The 15,924-nt window shown below is 37.3% G+C and overlaps 1 protein-coding gene across 1 annotated transcript; it reads left to right on the top strand.

Moving 5' to 3' along the window:
• The first annotated feature begins 7,445 nt into the window (after window positions 1–7,445).
• LOC118983638 (MAPK-interacting and spindle-stabilizing protein-like) lies at window positions 7,446–15,463 on the top strand. The gene is made up of 2 exons (XM_037041290.1): window positions 7,446–7,532; window positions 14,747–15,463. Exons 1-2 carry the CDS (start codon window positions 7,446–7,448, stop codon window positions 15,461–15,463), a joined length of 804 nt encoding a protein of 267 aa, XP_036897185.1.
• The last annotated feature ends 461 nt before the right edge of the window (window positions 15,464–15,924 follow it).

Here is a 15,924-nt window from a genome sequence, read left to right on the forward strand (position 1 = left end):
CATCTCCCAATATAAGTTTTTAAGTTCTTTTCTTTTTCATGTTTAATTGGCTTAATATAATAAGATTTTATTCATGCTCAGTTAAAATCCAAATCAGTTATTCTTTCCTATTTTTTTAATTTTTCTATTGCTATGGTATTACTGTTGTCCCAATTTCCCCCTTTCGCCCTCTTATGCCCAACCCATGCCCCTCTCCCACAGTAAGTCTACACCCTGTTGTCCATGTTCATGGGTCATTCATACATGTTATTTGACTAGTCCCTTCCCCTTATGTCCATCATTATCTCCTTCCTCTCTCCTCCCTGGCCACTGTCAATTTGTTCCATGCTTCCATGCCTCTGGTTCTATTTTGCTCATTAGCTTATTTTATTCATTAGATTACTCTTATAAGCGAGATCATATGGTACTTGTCTTTCACTGACTGGCTTTTCACTTAGCATAATATTCTTCATTCCATCCATGCTGTTGCAAAATGTAAGGGTTCCTTCTTTCTACTGCATAATATTCCATTGTGTAAAAGTACCACAGTTTTTTATCCACTCATCTACTGATGGACACTTGGGAATTTTCCAGTACCTGGCTATTATAGTGTTGCTATAAACATAGGGATACATAAGTTCTTTTGAAATGGTCTTTTGGGATTCTTAGGGTATATTCCCAGCAAGGCAATTGCCAGGTCAAAAGGCAGTTTCACTTTTAGTTTTTTTGAGGAAATTCCATACTGTTTTCCAAAGTGGCATGTCTACTGTCTGCATGTCTACCAACAGTGCACTAGGGTTCACTTTTCTCCACATTGTCACCAATACTTGTTGTCTGTTGATTGGTGCAAGGTGACATCTCATTGTGGTTTTAATTTACATTTCTCTGATGGCTTATGATATTGAGCATTTTTCATATATTTATGGGCCATCTATATATCTTCCTTGGTAAAGTGTCTATTCAGGTCCTTTGCTCATTTTTTAATTAAGTTCTTTGACTTCACTGTGTTGAGTTGCATGAATCCTTTATGTATTTTGGAGATTGAACCTTTTTCTGATGTATCATTGGTAAATATGTCCTCTCATGTGGCTGGTTCCCTTTTCATCTTGATGATGTTATTTTTAGACACACAGAAGATTTTCATTTTATGTAGTCTTATTTGTTTGGTTTTTTTTTTTAGCCTTGCCCTAGGAGATATATCAGTGAAAATATTGCTGTGTGGGATATCTAAAATTTTACTGCCTATGTTTTTCCACCAGGAATTTTATGGTATCCTGGTTTATATTTAAGTCTTTTAACCATTTTGAGTTTATTCTGGTGTATGGTGTAATTTGGTGGTCTAGTTTCTTTCTTTCCTTTCTTTTTTTTTGTTTTGTTTTTTGCATATACCTGTTCACTTTTCTCAACACCATTTACTGAAGAGACTCTTTTTAGTCCACTGTCTCTTCAATGCCTGCTTTGTCAAATGTTAAATGACCATATAGACATGGGTTTATTTCTCAGTTCTCTATTCCATTCCATTTATCTATGTCTCTGCTGTTATGGCAGTACCAGGCTGTTTTGACTACAGTGACCTTTTAGTATAGTTTTTACATCAGGTATTGTGATCCTTCCAACTTTATTCTCTTTCTCAACGTTGCTAAATTTATTCAGGTCTTTTTTGATTTCACATACATTTTTGGAGTATTTGTTCTAGATCTGAGAAATATGCCATTGGTGTTTTGTATCTATAGGTTGTTTTGGTTAGTATGGATATTTTAATGATGTTAATTCTGCCAATCTATTGACAGAGTATGTGCTTTTATTTATTTGTATCTTCCTCAATTTCTTTCTTCAGTGTTCTGTAGTTTTTCAAGTACAGGTCTACCTCCTTGATTAAATTTATTCCTGGGTACTTTATTTTTTCTTGTTGCTATAATAAATAGGATCTTTTCTCCTAGTTTCTCTTCCAGATAGTTCATTGTTGGTGTACAAAAATGCTATCAATTTCTGATTATTGACTTTGTATCTGGCTACTTTGTATCCTTTGTATCCTGACTTTGTTTCCTGCTGAATTCACTCATTAAGATGAGTAGTTTTTGGCCCTGGCTGGTGTAGCTCAGTGAATTGAGTGTGGGCCTACGAACCACACAATTGCCGTTCGATTCCCAGTCAGGGCACATGCCTGGGTTGCAGGCCAGTTCCCGGTTCCCGGCAGGGGACGCACAAGAGGCAACCATACATTGATATTTCTCTCTTTCTCTCTCCTTCCCTTCCCCTCTAAGATAAATAAATAAAATCTTTAAAAAAAGATGAGTAGTGTTTTTGTGGAGACTATAGGGTTTTCTATGTACACTATCATATCATCTAATAATGACATGATAATCACTGCCATCAAATAATGACAGTTTTACTTTATCCTTTCCCATTTCAATGCCTGCTATTTCATTTTCTTGTCTGAATCTTATAGCTAGAACTTCCAGTAATATGTTGAATAAGAGTGGCAAAACAGGAACAGTTTCATTGTCTTATTCCTGATCATAAGGGAAAAGCTTTTAGTTTTTGCCCATTGAGTATGATGTTAGCAGTAGATATCTCATATATGACCTTTATTATGTTGAGGTATGCTCCCTCTATTCCTAATTTGCTGAGTGTGTTTATTATAAATTGGTTCTGGGTTTTATCAATTGCTTTTCAGCATCTATTAATATAATCATGTGATTTTTGTCCTTCATTTTGTTTATGTGATGTATTACATTTATTGATTTGTGAATATTGTACCATCCTTGTATCCCTGTAATAAATCCTACTTGATCATGGTGTATGATCTTTTTAACGTGTTACTAGATCTGGAATGACAATATTTTGTTGAAGATTCTGCATTTATGTTCATTAGCGATGCTGGTTAGTAAATTTTATTTCTTTGTTGTGTCTTTACTTGGTTTTGAAATTAGGATAATACCATCTTCATAAAACCAATTTAGAAGTCTTCCCTCTTCTTGAAATTTGTGGAATAGTTTGAGAAGAACAGGTGTTAGTTCTTTGAATGTTTGGTGAAAATCACCTGTGAAGCCATCCAGTCCAGGGCTTTTGTGTGCAGGAGTTTTATTTTTTATTACTGCTTCAATTTCACTAGTTATTATCAGAATTCAGGCTTTCTGTTTCTTCCTGATTCAATTTTGGAAGATGGTATGTCTCTAGAAATTTATACACTTCAGCCATGTTGTCTAATTTCTTGCCATATAGTTGTTCATAATAATTTCTTACAATACATTGTATTTTTGTGGTATTACTTCTCCTCTTTCACTTCTGATTTTATTTATTTGGGATCTCTCTCTTTTTTCCTTGATGAGCCTGACTAAATGTTTGTCAGTTTTGCTTATCTATTCAAAGAGCCACCTCCTGGATTCATTGATCTTTTCAATTTTTTTTTTTTTTAGTTTCTATGTCATTTAATTCTTCTCTGGTCTTGATTATTTTCTTCCTTCTACTAGATTTGGACTTTGTTTGTTGTTGTTCCTCTAGTTCTTATAGATGTAGGAGACCTACATCTTAGGTTGTTTATTTGAGGTTTTTGCATCTTCTTTAGGTAGGCCTGTATTGCTACGAACTTCTCTCTCAGGACTGCCTTTGTGTGTCCCACAGGTTTTGATATGTTGTGTGTTCACTTTCATTTGTTTCCAGTTACTCTTTCATTTCATTGTTAACCATTTCATTGTTTAACAGCCTGTTTGTTATTCAGTTGCCATTTATCAGAATGTTTTTGAGTTTTTTCCATGAAGTTCGTTTCTAGTTTCAAGCCATTGTGTTCCAAGAAGATAAGATGTTTGATATGGTTTCAATTTTCTTGAGTTTGTTGAGTTTTGTTTTGTATCCAACCATGTAGTCTATCTTTGAAAGTGTTCCATGTGCATTTCAAAAGAATATGTATTTTGCTTCTTTGGAGTGAAAGATTCTGTACATTTAATTAAGTCCATTTGATCTAAAGTGCTGGTCAATACCACAATATCTTTGTTGATTTTTTGTTTGAAAGATCTATCAATTGTTGACAGTGGGGTGTTAAAATCTCCTATAATGACTGTGTTGTTGTCAATGTCTTTCTTGAAGTCCTCCAACATTTTCCTTATTTATTTATGTGCTCTTATGTTGGGTGAATATATGTTTACAAAGATCATATCATTTTGTTGGGCTACTTTCTTAAGTATTATATAGTGACCTTCTCTCTGTCTTGTCACGGCCTTTGTTTTGAAGTCTATTTTATGTGATATAAGAATTTAATGTCTGCTTGCTTGGAATACTTTTTCCCATCCCTTCACTTTCAGCCTGTGTAGAACTTTTGTTCTGAGGTGTGTCTCTTGTTAACAGCATATGTGCAGACTATATTTTCTTATCCATTCAACTACCCTATGTATTTTGATTAGACCCTATAATCCGTTCACATTTAAGGTTATTATTGAGAGATACTTATACATTGCCATTTCCCCCTTTTTATCTGTGTTCCTCTCCCTCTCTCTTTCTTCATCTTAAAGCAGTCCCTTTAACAACTCTAGCAGTGCTGGTTTGGTAGAGATGCACTTTTTTAGTCTTTTTGGAGGGTGTCTGGAATGTTCCTATTTTGACTTCCATCATAAATGAGATCCTTGCTTGGTACAATAGCCTTGGTTCCAGGCCTTTGCTTTTCATTACTTGGAACATTCTGTTCCATTCCCTTCTGGCTTTTACTGCTTCTGTTGAGAAATCAGCTGAAACCTTATTGTAGCTCCCATGTATATCACTAGCTGTTTTTCCCTAGCTGCCTTTAAGATTCCCTTTTTGTCTTTAAATTTCACCATTTTAATTATTACTTGTCTTGTGGTGGTTTGAATTCATCTTGTTTGGGGCCCTCTATGTTTCCTGAACTTGTGTTACTTTTTCTTTCACCAAGTTAGGGAAGTTTTCTGTCACTATTTTTTAAAAAACAGTTTTTCTATCTTTTGTTCCTTTTCTTCTCTTTCTGGTATCCATATAATGTGAATATTGTTACATTTCATGTTGTCCTGAAGCTCTCTTAAATTATCTTCATTGTTTTCTTTTCTGTTATGTTTTTCTGATTGGATGTCTTTTTTTTTCCGCCTTGTCTTCCAACTTGCTGACTCAATCCTTTATTTCACCTACTCTTAATTCCTTCTAGTGTATTCTTCATTTCAGATATTGTATTATTCATTTCCTCCTCATTCTTATTCATAGTTTCTATGTCCTTTTCCATGCTGATATATTACCCTCTAAGTTCCTTGTAGTTCTCTTTGAGGTCCTTTGGCATCCTTATAAGCATTATTTTGAACTCTATGTCTGATAAATTTCTTGCCTCAATTTCATTTATCATTTTTTCTTGGCATTTCTCCTTTCCTTTCTATTGGAGATTGTTTCTTTGACTCCTTATTTTGAGTGACTCCTTTTGTTTGTTTCTTCATATTAGATTGCTCTGCATTGAATCCCTATCTTCATGGTGTGGCCTTCTGTGGTAGGAGACCTGTGGGACTCAGTGGTGAAGTCTTCTGGAACTCCTGAGCTGGATGCTCTAGAGGTGCCCTTTATGCAGCTTATGTGGGCTTTTGGTTGTTGTTGGCTCATTCATTCATAGGTTCTCTCCTCCAGTTGGCTGACTGAGAGTCACAACCACCACTACATCTTGTGGCAGGGTTAAGGATCTTCCAGGAAAACCACCGTTAACCACTTCAGCTGAAGGGATGATGGATAGTATTGAAATAAAAGGTAACTGAAGGAAAACAATCTCAAAGCTCTCAAATTCAAAGTCTCTACCACATTCCTATTCTCTTAGTTCTTCAGATATGTTTTTAGAGATAGGATTTTTCTTTTTCTTTTTTTTTNGGAACTCCTGAGCTGGATGCTCTAGAGGTGCCCTTTATGCAGCTTATGTGGGCTTTTGGTTGTTGTTGGCTCATTCATTCATAGGTTCTCTCCTCCAGTTGGCTGACTGAGAGTCACAACCACCACTACATCTTGTGGCAGGGTTAAGGATCTTCCAGGAAAACCACCGTTAACCGCTTCAGCTGAAGGGATGATGGATAGTATTGAAATAAAAGGTAACTGAAGGAAAACAATCTCTAAGCTCTCAAATTCAAAGTCTCTACCACCTTCCTATTCTCTTAGTTCTTCAGATATGTTTTTAGAGATAGGATTTTTCTTTTTCTTTTTCTTTTTTTTTGCCCAAGCAGAGGGGACAAGCAGCCATTCCAAAGCAAGAATCCTCTCCTCTCAGAAACTTTCTGCACTGTGCCTGATATCCTTCTTTTTATGCCCCAACTTTTCTTTCTAGCTTTAGTAATATTAAGTACTTCTCCAAAATCTAAAAATTATTTTTCCTCTCAGCTAAGCCAGAATTTCTCTCTTATCTAAGGAGACCCTTATTTTCAAGTTGAAGCTTCCAGAACAGAATCATTATATAAAGAGTTTCTTATAATTTTATTATAAGATATAGTGTAAATAAGTTGAATGCCATAGTAAGTAGTAGGGACAGTGAAAGATTAATTGGGGCTTTATCTTTAAAATCATTAATTATTAATATAACCTTGTGTGTGTCACATGCAGTTGAGTCAGCTCTGACACTTGACAACTTTTTGAATGAGTGAAATCACAATGTCCTGCCTTCCACAGACCTGCTCAGCTGCTATAGTCTCATGCCTGGGGCTTCCTTTATGGAGTCAATCTGTCTCACATTTGGTCTTCCTTGTTTTCTACTGCCTTCTGTTTCTCCCAGCATTATTGTCTTTTCCAAAAAACCCTACTTCCTCACAATGTGTCCAAAGCAGGACATCTTCAGTTTTGTCATGTTTGCCTCCAGTGATGGTCCAGGACCCATTTATTCATCTTTCTGGCAGCTAAGGGTATCCATAGAGCTCTCCCCCAATACCATATTTCAAGTGAATAAATATTTTTCCTATTACCTTTCTTCACTGTCCAAATCTCACATCCATGCATGTAATTGCGCACATGAGGGTGTGGATGTCTTAGCCTGGTCTCTAATGATACATGGTTTGAGAGCTCATGTTTTGGTGGCTCATGTCTTTGCTGCAGGTCTTAAAAATTGGGGTACGTTATGTGAGATTCAGCTCAGGAAGAAATTCTGGGTATGAGCTCCCTTTTTATTATGGGTTGCTGGCTAAGATATGAAATTACTAATAAGATTATGTCTGACTTCTGCCAAGATGGAGGCATAAGTGGAAACACTGTGCCTTCTCCCACAACCAAGTTTGAATACAACAAAGGTTTAGTAAACAAAGACACAGACAAAGAACAGAAAATTGAACTATACGGAAGTCCAACAACAATGAACCCTTCAACCGAGACCAGTAAGAGGGGTGGAGCCAGCAGCGGAGCAGGGTCAGGCAGGAAAGATCCCTGGACCCAGGCACACAGGCAGCCTGGACCCAGTTGGGGTGCGGGGCAGAGTGACTGCAGTTGCACATTTGAGCACAGTGAGACGAACCATGCAGGCCCCAGCAGGCGAACCCAGTGGTGGAGGACTGACGGCCTTGGCACATTTGAGTGCACTGGGACGAAACGCGTGGGCCCCGGTGACAGTGGCAGCTGTGGTGGCAGCAGCAGGAGGTGGCAGATGGGACGCCATTGCTCCTCGTTGACCCCACCCCCACATACAGCGTCACAACCCAGCAACTGAGTTGCCCCACCCTGGTGAACACCTAGGGCTCTGATCCTGATACGTAACAGGCACTAACAGTCCAAAAGATGGCTCAGGAAGAACTCAGAGGCCCAGAGCCAATAACTCTAAGAGACTGAGAAATTGCCAGCCTCTCAGATGCACAATTCAAAACACTGGTGATCAGGATGCTCACGGAACTGGTTGATTATAGTCACAAATTAGAGGAACATATGAAGGCTAAACTAATTGAAATGAAGGGAAATGAGCAGGAAACCAATAGTGATGGAAAGGAAACTGGGACTCAAATCAATGGAATGGACCAGAAGGAAGAACAAAACATCCGACCAGAAAAGAATGAAGAAATAAGAATTCAAAAAAATGAGGAGAGGCTTAGGAACCTCCAGGACATCTTTAAACGTTCCAACCTCCGGATTATAGGGGTACAAGAAGGGGGAAAGAAACAGCCACGAGTGGAAAACGTACTTGAACAAATAATAAAGGAGAACTTCCCCAGTCTGGCAAAGGAAATAGGCTTCCAGGAAATCCAGGAAGCTCAGAGAGTCCCAAAGAAGTTGGACCCAAGAAGGAACACACCAAGGCACATCATAATTACATTAGCCAAGACCAAAATGAAGGAGAGAAGCCTAGAAGCAGCAAGAGATAAGGGGACAGTCACCTACAAAGGACTTCCCATCAGACTGTCAGCGGATTTCTCAAAAGAGACCTTACAGGCAAGAAGGGGCTTGAAAGAAGTATTCCAAGTCATGAAATCCAAAGACCTACAGCCAAGATTGCTTTATCCAGCAAAGTTTTCATTTAGAATGGAGGGACAGATAAAGTGCTTCTCAGATAAGGTCAAGTTCAAGGAGTTCATCATCACCAAGCCCTTATTATATGAAATGCTAAAGGGACTTATCTAAGAAAAAGAAGATTAAAAATATGAACAGTGAAAGGACAGCAAACATGCAGTTATTAACAACCACACCTAAAACAAAAGCAAACCAAGAGGACAGCTAGATCAGGAGTGGAACCATAGAAATGAAGAACACATGGAGGGTTAGCAACAGGGGAGTGGGAGGAGGAGAAGGGGGGAAAAGGCACAGAAAATAGCATAGACAGTAGGTAGAAAATAGATAGGGGTGGGGCAAGAATAGTATGGGAAATATAGAATCTAAAGAACTTGAGACACATGGTTATAAACGAAGGGGGGAAAAATGGTGGGAGAGTGGGTGTGCGGGTGGAGGGGAGTTAAGGGGGAAGATAGAACAACTGTAATGGTATAATCAATAAAATATATATATATTTTAAAAAGATTATGTCTCAAGCTCTCATACTGGATTTGATGTAGGGTTTTTGTTTGCCAATGAGATGATTCTTTTTCAAAGGAGATTGTTCCATTTGTAGCCCTATATTTGGTGTGGTCATGATTGGGGAGTTTAGGATCTGCCTAAATTGCCATCTGAACCAGAACCTTCCTTCTATTTAAGAGTGAGGTTTCTGGACTCAACACTGAAAGCAAAGGCAACACAAATGTGATATATATAAACATATGGTATGTATACATATTATACATGTATGTGTATGTAATACAAATATATATGTATGTATACATAAAATTGTTTATATGTTATACATATATTTTTTATCTATCCATTCTTCAATTAACAGACACTGAGATTGTTTACACACTTTAGGTATTAGGAATATTGTTATGAACATGGGAGTATAGCTATCTCTTCATTATAGTGATTGATTTCATTTTCTCCAAGTATGTACCCAGTATTAGAATTGCTAGATTACATAATTTTTTGAGGAAACTTTATATTATTCTCCATATTGACTGCACTAGTTTATATTCATAACAAGAGTGCACATCTTTGTCAACTTTTGTCTTTTTTTATCCCCACTGAGGACATTTTTTAATTGCCTTTAGAGAACGAGGGAAAGAGAGCAACATCTACATGAGAGAGAAACACCAATTGGTTGCCTCCCATACATGCCAAGACCTGGATCATCCACACCCAGACAGGGCATCAAACCTACAACCTACATATGTGCCCTGAAATGGGAATCAAACTTGCAACATTTCCATGACAAGATGATGCACCATCCAACCGAGCCACACTGTCCAAGGCTTACTGTCTTTTTAATAACAGCCATTATAACAAGTGTGAGATTACATCTCATTATGATTTTGATTTGCATTTTCTTGATGGTTAGTGACATGAGCACCTTTTCATGACCTTGCTAGCCATTTGTATATTCTCTTTGGAAAAATGTCTATTTAGGTCCCTTGCCCATTTGTTGTCTTATTTGTTTTTTGTGTGTAGGTTTTGGTTATTGCTATTGAATTATAAGTGTTCCTTGTATATTTTGGATATCGATGCCTTATTGGATGTGTGGTTTGCAAATACTTTCTCACATTTGGTAGGTTGTTCTTTCATTTTGTTGATGGTTTCCTCTGCTGTGCAGAAGCTGTTTACTCTAATGTTGTTGCATTTGTTTTTCTCTGGTTTTGTTGCCTTCACTTTCAGTGTCAAGTTCAAAACATCATCACCAAGACCAATATCAAGGAGCTTACCCCCTGTTTTCTTCAAGGAATTCTACACTTTTGGGCTTTACTTTTGGGAGTTTTACAGTTTCCGGTCTTATTTAAATTGTTCTATCTGTGAGCATCAGGAGCACTTTCAGGCAGGTTGCTATGTGTTTTGACATATCACCTACTCTTTGTTTTCTGAGTACTTACTTAATTTCTGGTAATACATAATGATACAGGCTCTGGTGTATGTTTCCTGTTTCAGCCCAAGAAATCAATTATTTCTCCCAAAAGCTTTGGTTTCTATTATTGAATTGTATGAAATATAAGCTTCTTAAAGACAAGAATCTTGTTTTTTACCACATTTCAATATCTATCAGTATGTTCAGCACTGAGTAAGCACTGGATTAGTTCTTGAGAAATGAATACTTGAATGACTGCAGGACTATTGTAACTTTATTCAATGTCCCAGTAACCTCCACGCATATCATATCTTAGCTAATAATCTGTAAGAAAAGGAAATGATGGGCTTGTGCTCTGGTTGCTGTCTGACTATTTAACTTCTTTGTGTCTTATTTCTTTACTTGTAAAATGGGTATAATAAAAACACCTAACTAGTAGAGCTGTAGTGGGCTAATTAAATAACTCAACCCATGTAACGTATTTAGAACTGCACTCAGCACATGGCAAATTCTCAATAAATATTAGATATTATTATTATTAATGTGTTATACAAAAATATGGCCTGCATGCTATTCTTGGGCTCTTCCATGTACTACCCTTGACAGTACCTATTGATTTATATTGATTCTCCATTTAAATCTGTTAATCAGAGTCAAGGCTAGCCTTCATCTCACCTTGTATTATAGTTTAAGAATGGAAGTAATCACACCTTTAGACCCAACTGAGAAAAAAGAGTCAGACAACAAGTAATAACATAAACATAACTACTTACTGGTAACACTGGCCTTTATTGTTTAGCATGGATCTGAAGCCTAAATGGGCTATCTAATTCTTCCCCTAGTCCTAAATATAGGACCTGCATGGGAATGGTAGGCTCCACGGAGGGTCAAAGAAAATGATACTTCCTTACATTCAGTTCAGACTACCATGTCCAAAAAAACAGGCCAAAGATGGACAGCACATTTTAACAAACTAACCCTGCACAGGACAGAATTGCAGAGCAGTGAATATCAGATTCAGACTGAGTCATTATTCAGAGAAACTATCCTTCCTCTTTATGTGGAGAAACAAGTGAAGAATAAAGACAGCATTTTCTACTCAATACTTTGGTGTGGGATGATGTTCTTATTACATGGACTTGCACTGATGACAGGAGTGGAAAAAAGTGCTTCTTAGCACTTTTAGTTACTACCTCCTTCCCATAATGTGGAACCATAGAAAACCCTTCCTACCAGATAACACAATTGTAAAGAATTTCAGTGACTGAAAAAGTCTCTCTGAGTTACCTGAACCAGAAAAAAAGTGGAGGAATCTGATTGTTTTGATCTGTCTGTTTTTAAACTCTAATTGCGTCCTTAGGCCTAAAACAAATATTATGTATGGAAGTCAATTGCTTAGGATAATGGCAGTTTTGTTTCTATTACATAAATTCAAGTTAAGATAACGCAGGAGACTTAGGTACAAAACATATGCTTCCCTCTTATTGTTGACCACCTGACCAGAATAGTGCTTTTTCCAGGATTTTATGAATAGACTGATTGGCATAAGTGTGGCTAAAGACCTTAACTAAAGAATAGGAATTACAAATAGATCATATTTTAGTAGTCAGTGCTGAATGCGAGTCGGTGTTTGGGGTCTGATGCTGAAAATTTTGATGGTACTTTGGACTCAGTAGGAAAGAAAAGATTGGTATGAAATCTGCCATTCTTTTGACAAGGCAGATGACTGGTAAGGTCTTTATTTTTGTAATTTTTATATATTCTAGTGAGTGTTAAAGATTGGCTCTCATGCTACTTTCCCCGTTTTCTGAATTCTCAAAATGTTCAAGTATCTGTTGCCTCTTTCTTTGATGGCCATATTCATGGGAAGGTGAGCTATAAGACAGGATTTATTATAAGAATCAAAAGCTCAAGTAACTACCAGGAAGGCAACATAGCTAAGCCAGAAATGTAAATTGATTATAGGAACAATAAAATGAGCACTTACAAATTTGCCACCAAATGAAACAAGCAACATATTACCAAAACCACTGAAGCTCTTTATATGCCCATCTGCGATAGTATTCCTCATACTCTTTCCTCCTAGAGAAAACTACAAATTAATTGCTTTTCTTTTTTTTTGCAATATTTTCTAAACAAAATTATTGTTAGTTTGGCTAATGGGGGCTTAAAGAATGTTGAATCATATTGTACTCATTATTCAGTTACTTGCTTTCTTTGTTGAACATCCCTAAGATTTTCAGTTTATATGGTTCACTCACTCTCTCTTTTTTTATAGGTTTCCAAATTATATATAACAATTAATTTTTCTATTCTATTATTGACAGATGTGTAGTCTGTTTTCAGAATTTTACCATTACAAATAATGCTGCTGAGATCAATAAACATTTACATGACTCTGGATGCAGATTTGCAAGGCTTTCTCTAGAGTACATTCTGAGAAACAATTTCTAGATTGCAGGAAATGTGCTTTTTCCACTTTGCTAGGTAGTGCCATAGTGTACCGGGATGTGTGCCATTTGTGCGGAGTGTGCCACTTGTAATGGGGCTGTGTTATTTTAAATGCCTACTTGCTGTATAGGAGAGCTCCCTTATTCCAGACCTTTGGCAGCACTTGGTATTTTTGGTGTGTTGAATTTTGCTAAAGCAGTGAGTGTTTGGAAAAAAGTATCAAACCAGCGAGGAAAAGCATCTCATCAAAATTTGAATTTGCATTTTTATGACAAATGAGGTTGAACACCTTTTTATATTTTTAGAAACATTTATATTTTCTTTTCCTGTGCAATGACTAAGGATGTCTTTGTATTTTTTATTTGATTTTTCAATAACAGTTGACATTTAATATTATATTAGTTTCCAGTGTACATCATAGTTGTTAGACATTTATAACTTGTGAAGGGTCCCCCAATAAGTCTAATACCCACCTGGCATCATACAGAGTTAATACAATACTATTGACTCTTCTTTATGCTATACTTTATGTGTCCATGACAATTTTGCAACTACCAGTTTGTAATACTTAGCCCTTTTCCACCCAGCTTCCAAACTCCCTTCCTCTCTGACAATCATCAGTTTGTTCTCCATGTCTATGAATCTGTTTCTATTGTTTGTTCCTTCATTTTGTTTTCTAGATTCCACATGTAAGTAAAATAGTATAGTATTTGTCTTCCTCTGTCTGATTTATTTCACTAAGTATAACACTCCAGGTCAATCCATGTTGTCACAAATGCTAAGATTTCATTCATTTTTACAGCCAAGTAATATTCTACTGTATTTATGTACCACATCTTCTTCATTCAGATGTCTGTCTAAACCCTCAAGTTGTTTCTGTACCTCAGGTATTGTAAATAATGTTGCATTAAACATAAGTATACCTACATCTTTTCAAATTAAGTATTTTGGATTTTTCCAAGTAAATACCCATAAGTAGAGTTACTGGCTCTTAAGGTAGCTTTATTTTTAATTTTTAGAGGAGGCTCCATACATAATGGAGTTTTTCAAGTGGCTGCACCAATCTGTGACCTCCACTAACTATTCAGGATTCCCTTTTCTCCACATCCTCATCAATACTTATTTGTAGATTTATTAATGATGGCCGGTGTGAGGTGATATCTCATTGTGCTTTTAATTTGTGTTTCTTTGATTAGTGCCTCTGAGTCTATTTCCATGTCTATTGGGCATCTGTAGATCCTCCTTGAAAGAATATCTATTCAGGTCCTCTGATCATTTTTAATTGGATTGTTTGTGTTCATCTGTATCACTTCTTTAGAAATTTTGGATATTAACCCCTTATCAAATGTATCACTGGCAAATATTTTCTCCCATTTAGTAGGTGGGCTTTATATTTTGTTAATGGTATTCTTTGTTGTGCACAGCACTTTAAGTTTGCTATAGTCCCATTGGTTTATATTTTCTTTTGTTTCCATTATCAAAGGAGACATGTCCAAAAAATATCACTAAAAGCAATGTCAGAGTTTATGGCCTACATTTTGTTTTGTTTTGTTTTCCCTAGGAGTTTTATCGTTTCAGGTGTTACAATTAAGCTTAATCCATTTTAAGTATTCATGTATTTGTATAAAAAGGTGGTCTAGTTACATTTTTTGCATTGATCTTTCCAGGTTTTTTTTCAGTATTGTTTGTTGAATAGACTGTCTTTACTCCAAAGTATATTCTTGCCTCCTTCCTCATAGACTAATTGACCAAATAAATGTAGGTTTTCTAGGCTATCTATTCTGTACCATTGATCTATGTGTTTTTATACCAATACCATGCTGTTTTGATTACTATAGTCTTATAAAATAGTTTGATAGCAGATAAAATGATACCTCCAACTTTGCTCTTTTCTCTCAACATTGCTCAGGCCATTCAGGGTCTTTGTAGTTCCATATAAACATTATAATTTGGTTCCAGTGCCAGGAGGAGCTGCGCGCTGTTGGTGCAGTCATCGCCGCTGCTGTCAGTCTGCACTTGGTTCTTCACCCCTCGGTTTCTTCGGGTCCATCACTGCTCTCTAGACCTTGCTGCGGCCTCAGATCTTGCTGGTTGGCAGATGCGCTACCTGACCACTCCCCTGCCAAAACCTCTGCTGTGAGCAATACAAAACCCGGCCAACCTCCTCAAGGCTGGCCAGGTTCCAACACTTGGAATAACCCAAGTGCTCCACCTTCTGTGCCATCTGGACTCCTACCAAGTGCAACACCATCCACTGTGCCTTTTGGACCAGCACCAACAGGAATGTATCCCTCCGTGCCTCCCACTGGACCACCTCCAGGACCCTCAGCACCTTTTCCTCCTTCTGGACCATCATGCCCCCCACCTGGTGGTCCTTATCCAGCCCCAGCTGTGCCAGGGCCTAACCCCACAGGGCCATATCCTACAACAAATATGCCCTTTCCAGAGCTTCCACGACCATATGGTGTACCCACTGATCCAGCTGCAGCTGGTCCATTAGGTGCATGGGGATCCATGTCTTCTGGACCTTGGGCACCAGGAATGGGAGGGCAGTATCCTACCCCAAATATGCCATATCCATCTCCAGGGCCATATCCTGCACCTCCTCCTCCCCAAGAACCAGGAGCAGTACCACCTGTCCCATGGGGCACTGTTCCACTAAAAGCACAATTCTAAGGATCAATGAATCCAAGAGTTGGTTTTTTTGAAAAGATAAACAAAATAGGCAAGCCTTTAAGTAGGCTCATTAAGAAAAAAAGAGAGAGGACCCAAATAAACACAATCAGAAATGAAAGAGGAGAGATTACAACTGATACCACAGAAATAGAAGGGATTGTAAGGAATTACTATGAAGAACTGTATGCCAAGAAATTTGAAAACCTAGGTGAAATGGACAAATTTCTAGAAAAATATAATCTTCCAAAACTCAATGAAGAAGAAGTAGAAAGCCTGAACAGACCAATAACAGCAAATGAAATTGAAGCAGTAATCAAAAAACTCCCATCACACAAAAGCCCCGGACCAGATGGTTTCACAGGAGAATTCTACAAAGCGTTTAAGGAAGAGCTAACCCCTATTCTTCACAGACTATTCCAAAAAATCCAAAATGATGGGAAACTCCCAAACTCTTTTTATGA

The sequence above is a fragment of the Sturnira hondurensis genome, unplaced genomic scaffold (genome assembly GCF_014824575.4).
Source record: "Sturnira hondurensis isolate 20B ecotype Veracruz unplaced genomic scaffold, ASM1482457v3 Scaffold0002840, whole genome shotgun sequence".
Taxonomy (NCBI): Eukaryota; Metazoa; Chordata; class Mammalia; order Chiroptera; family Phyllostomidae; genus Sturnira; species Sturnira hondurensis.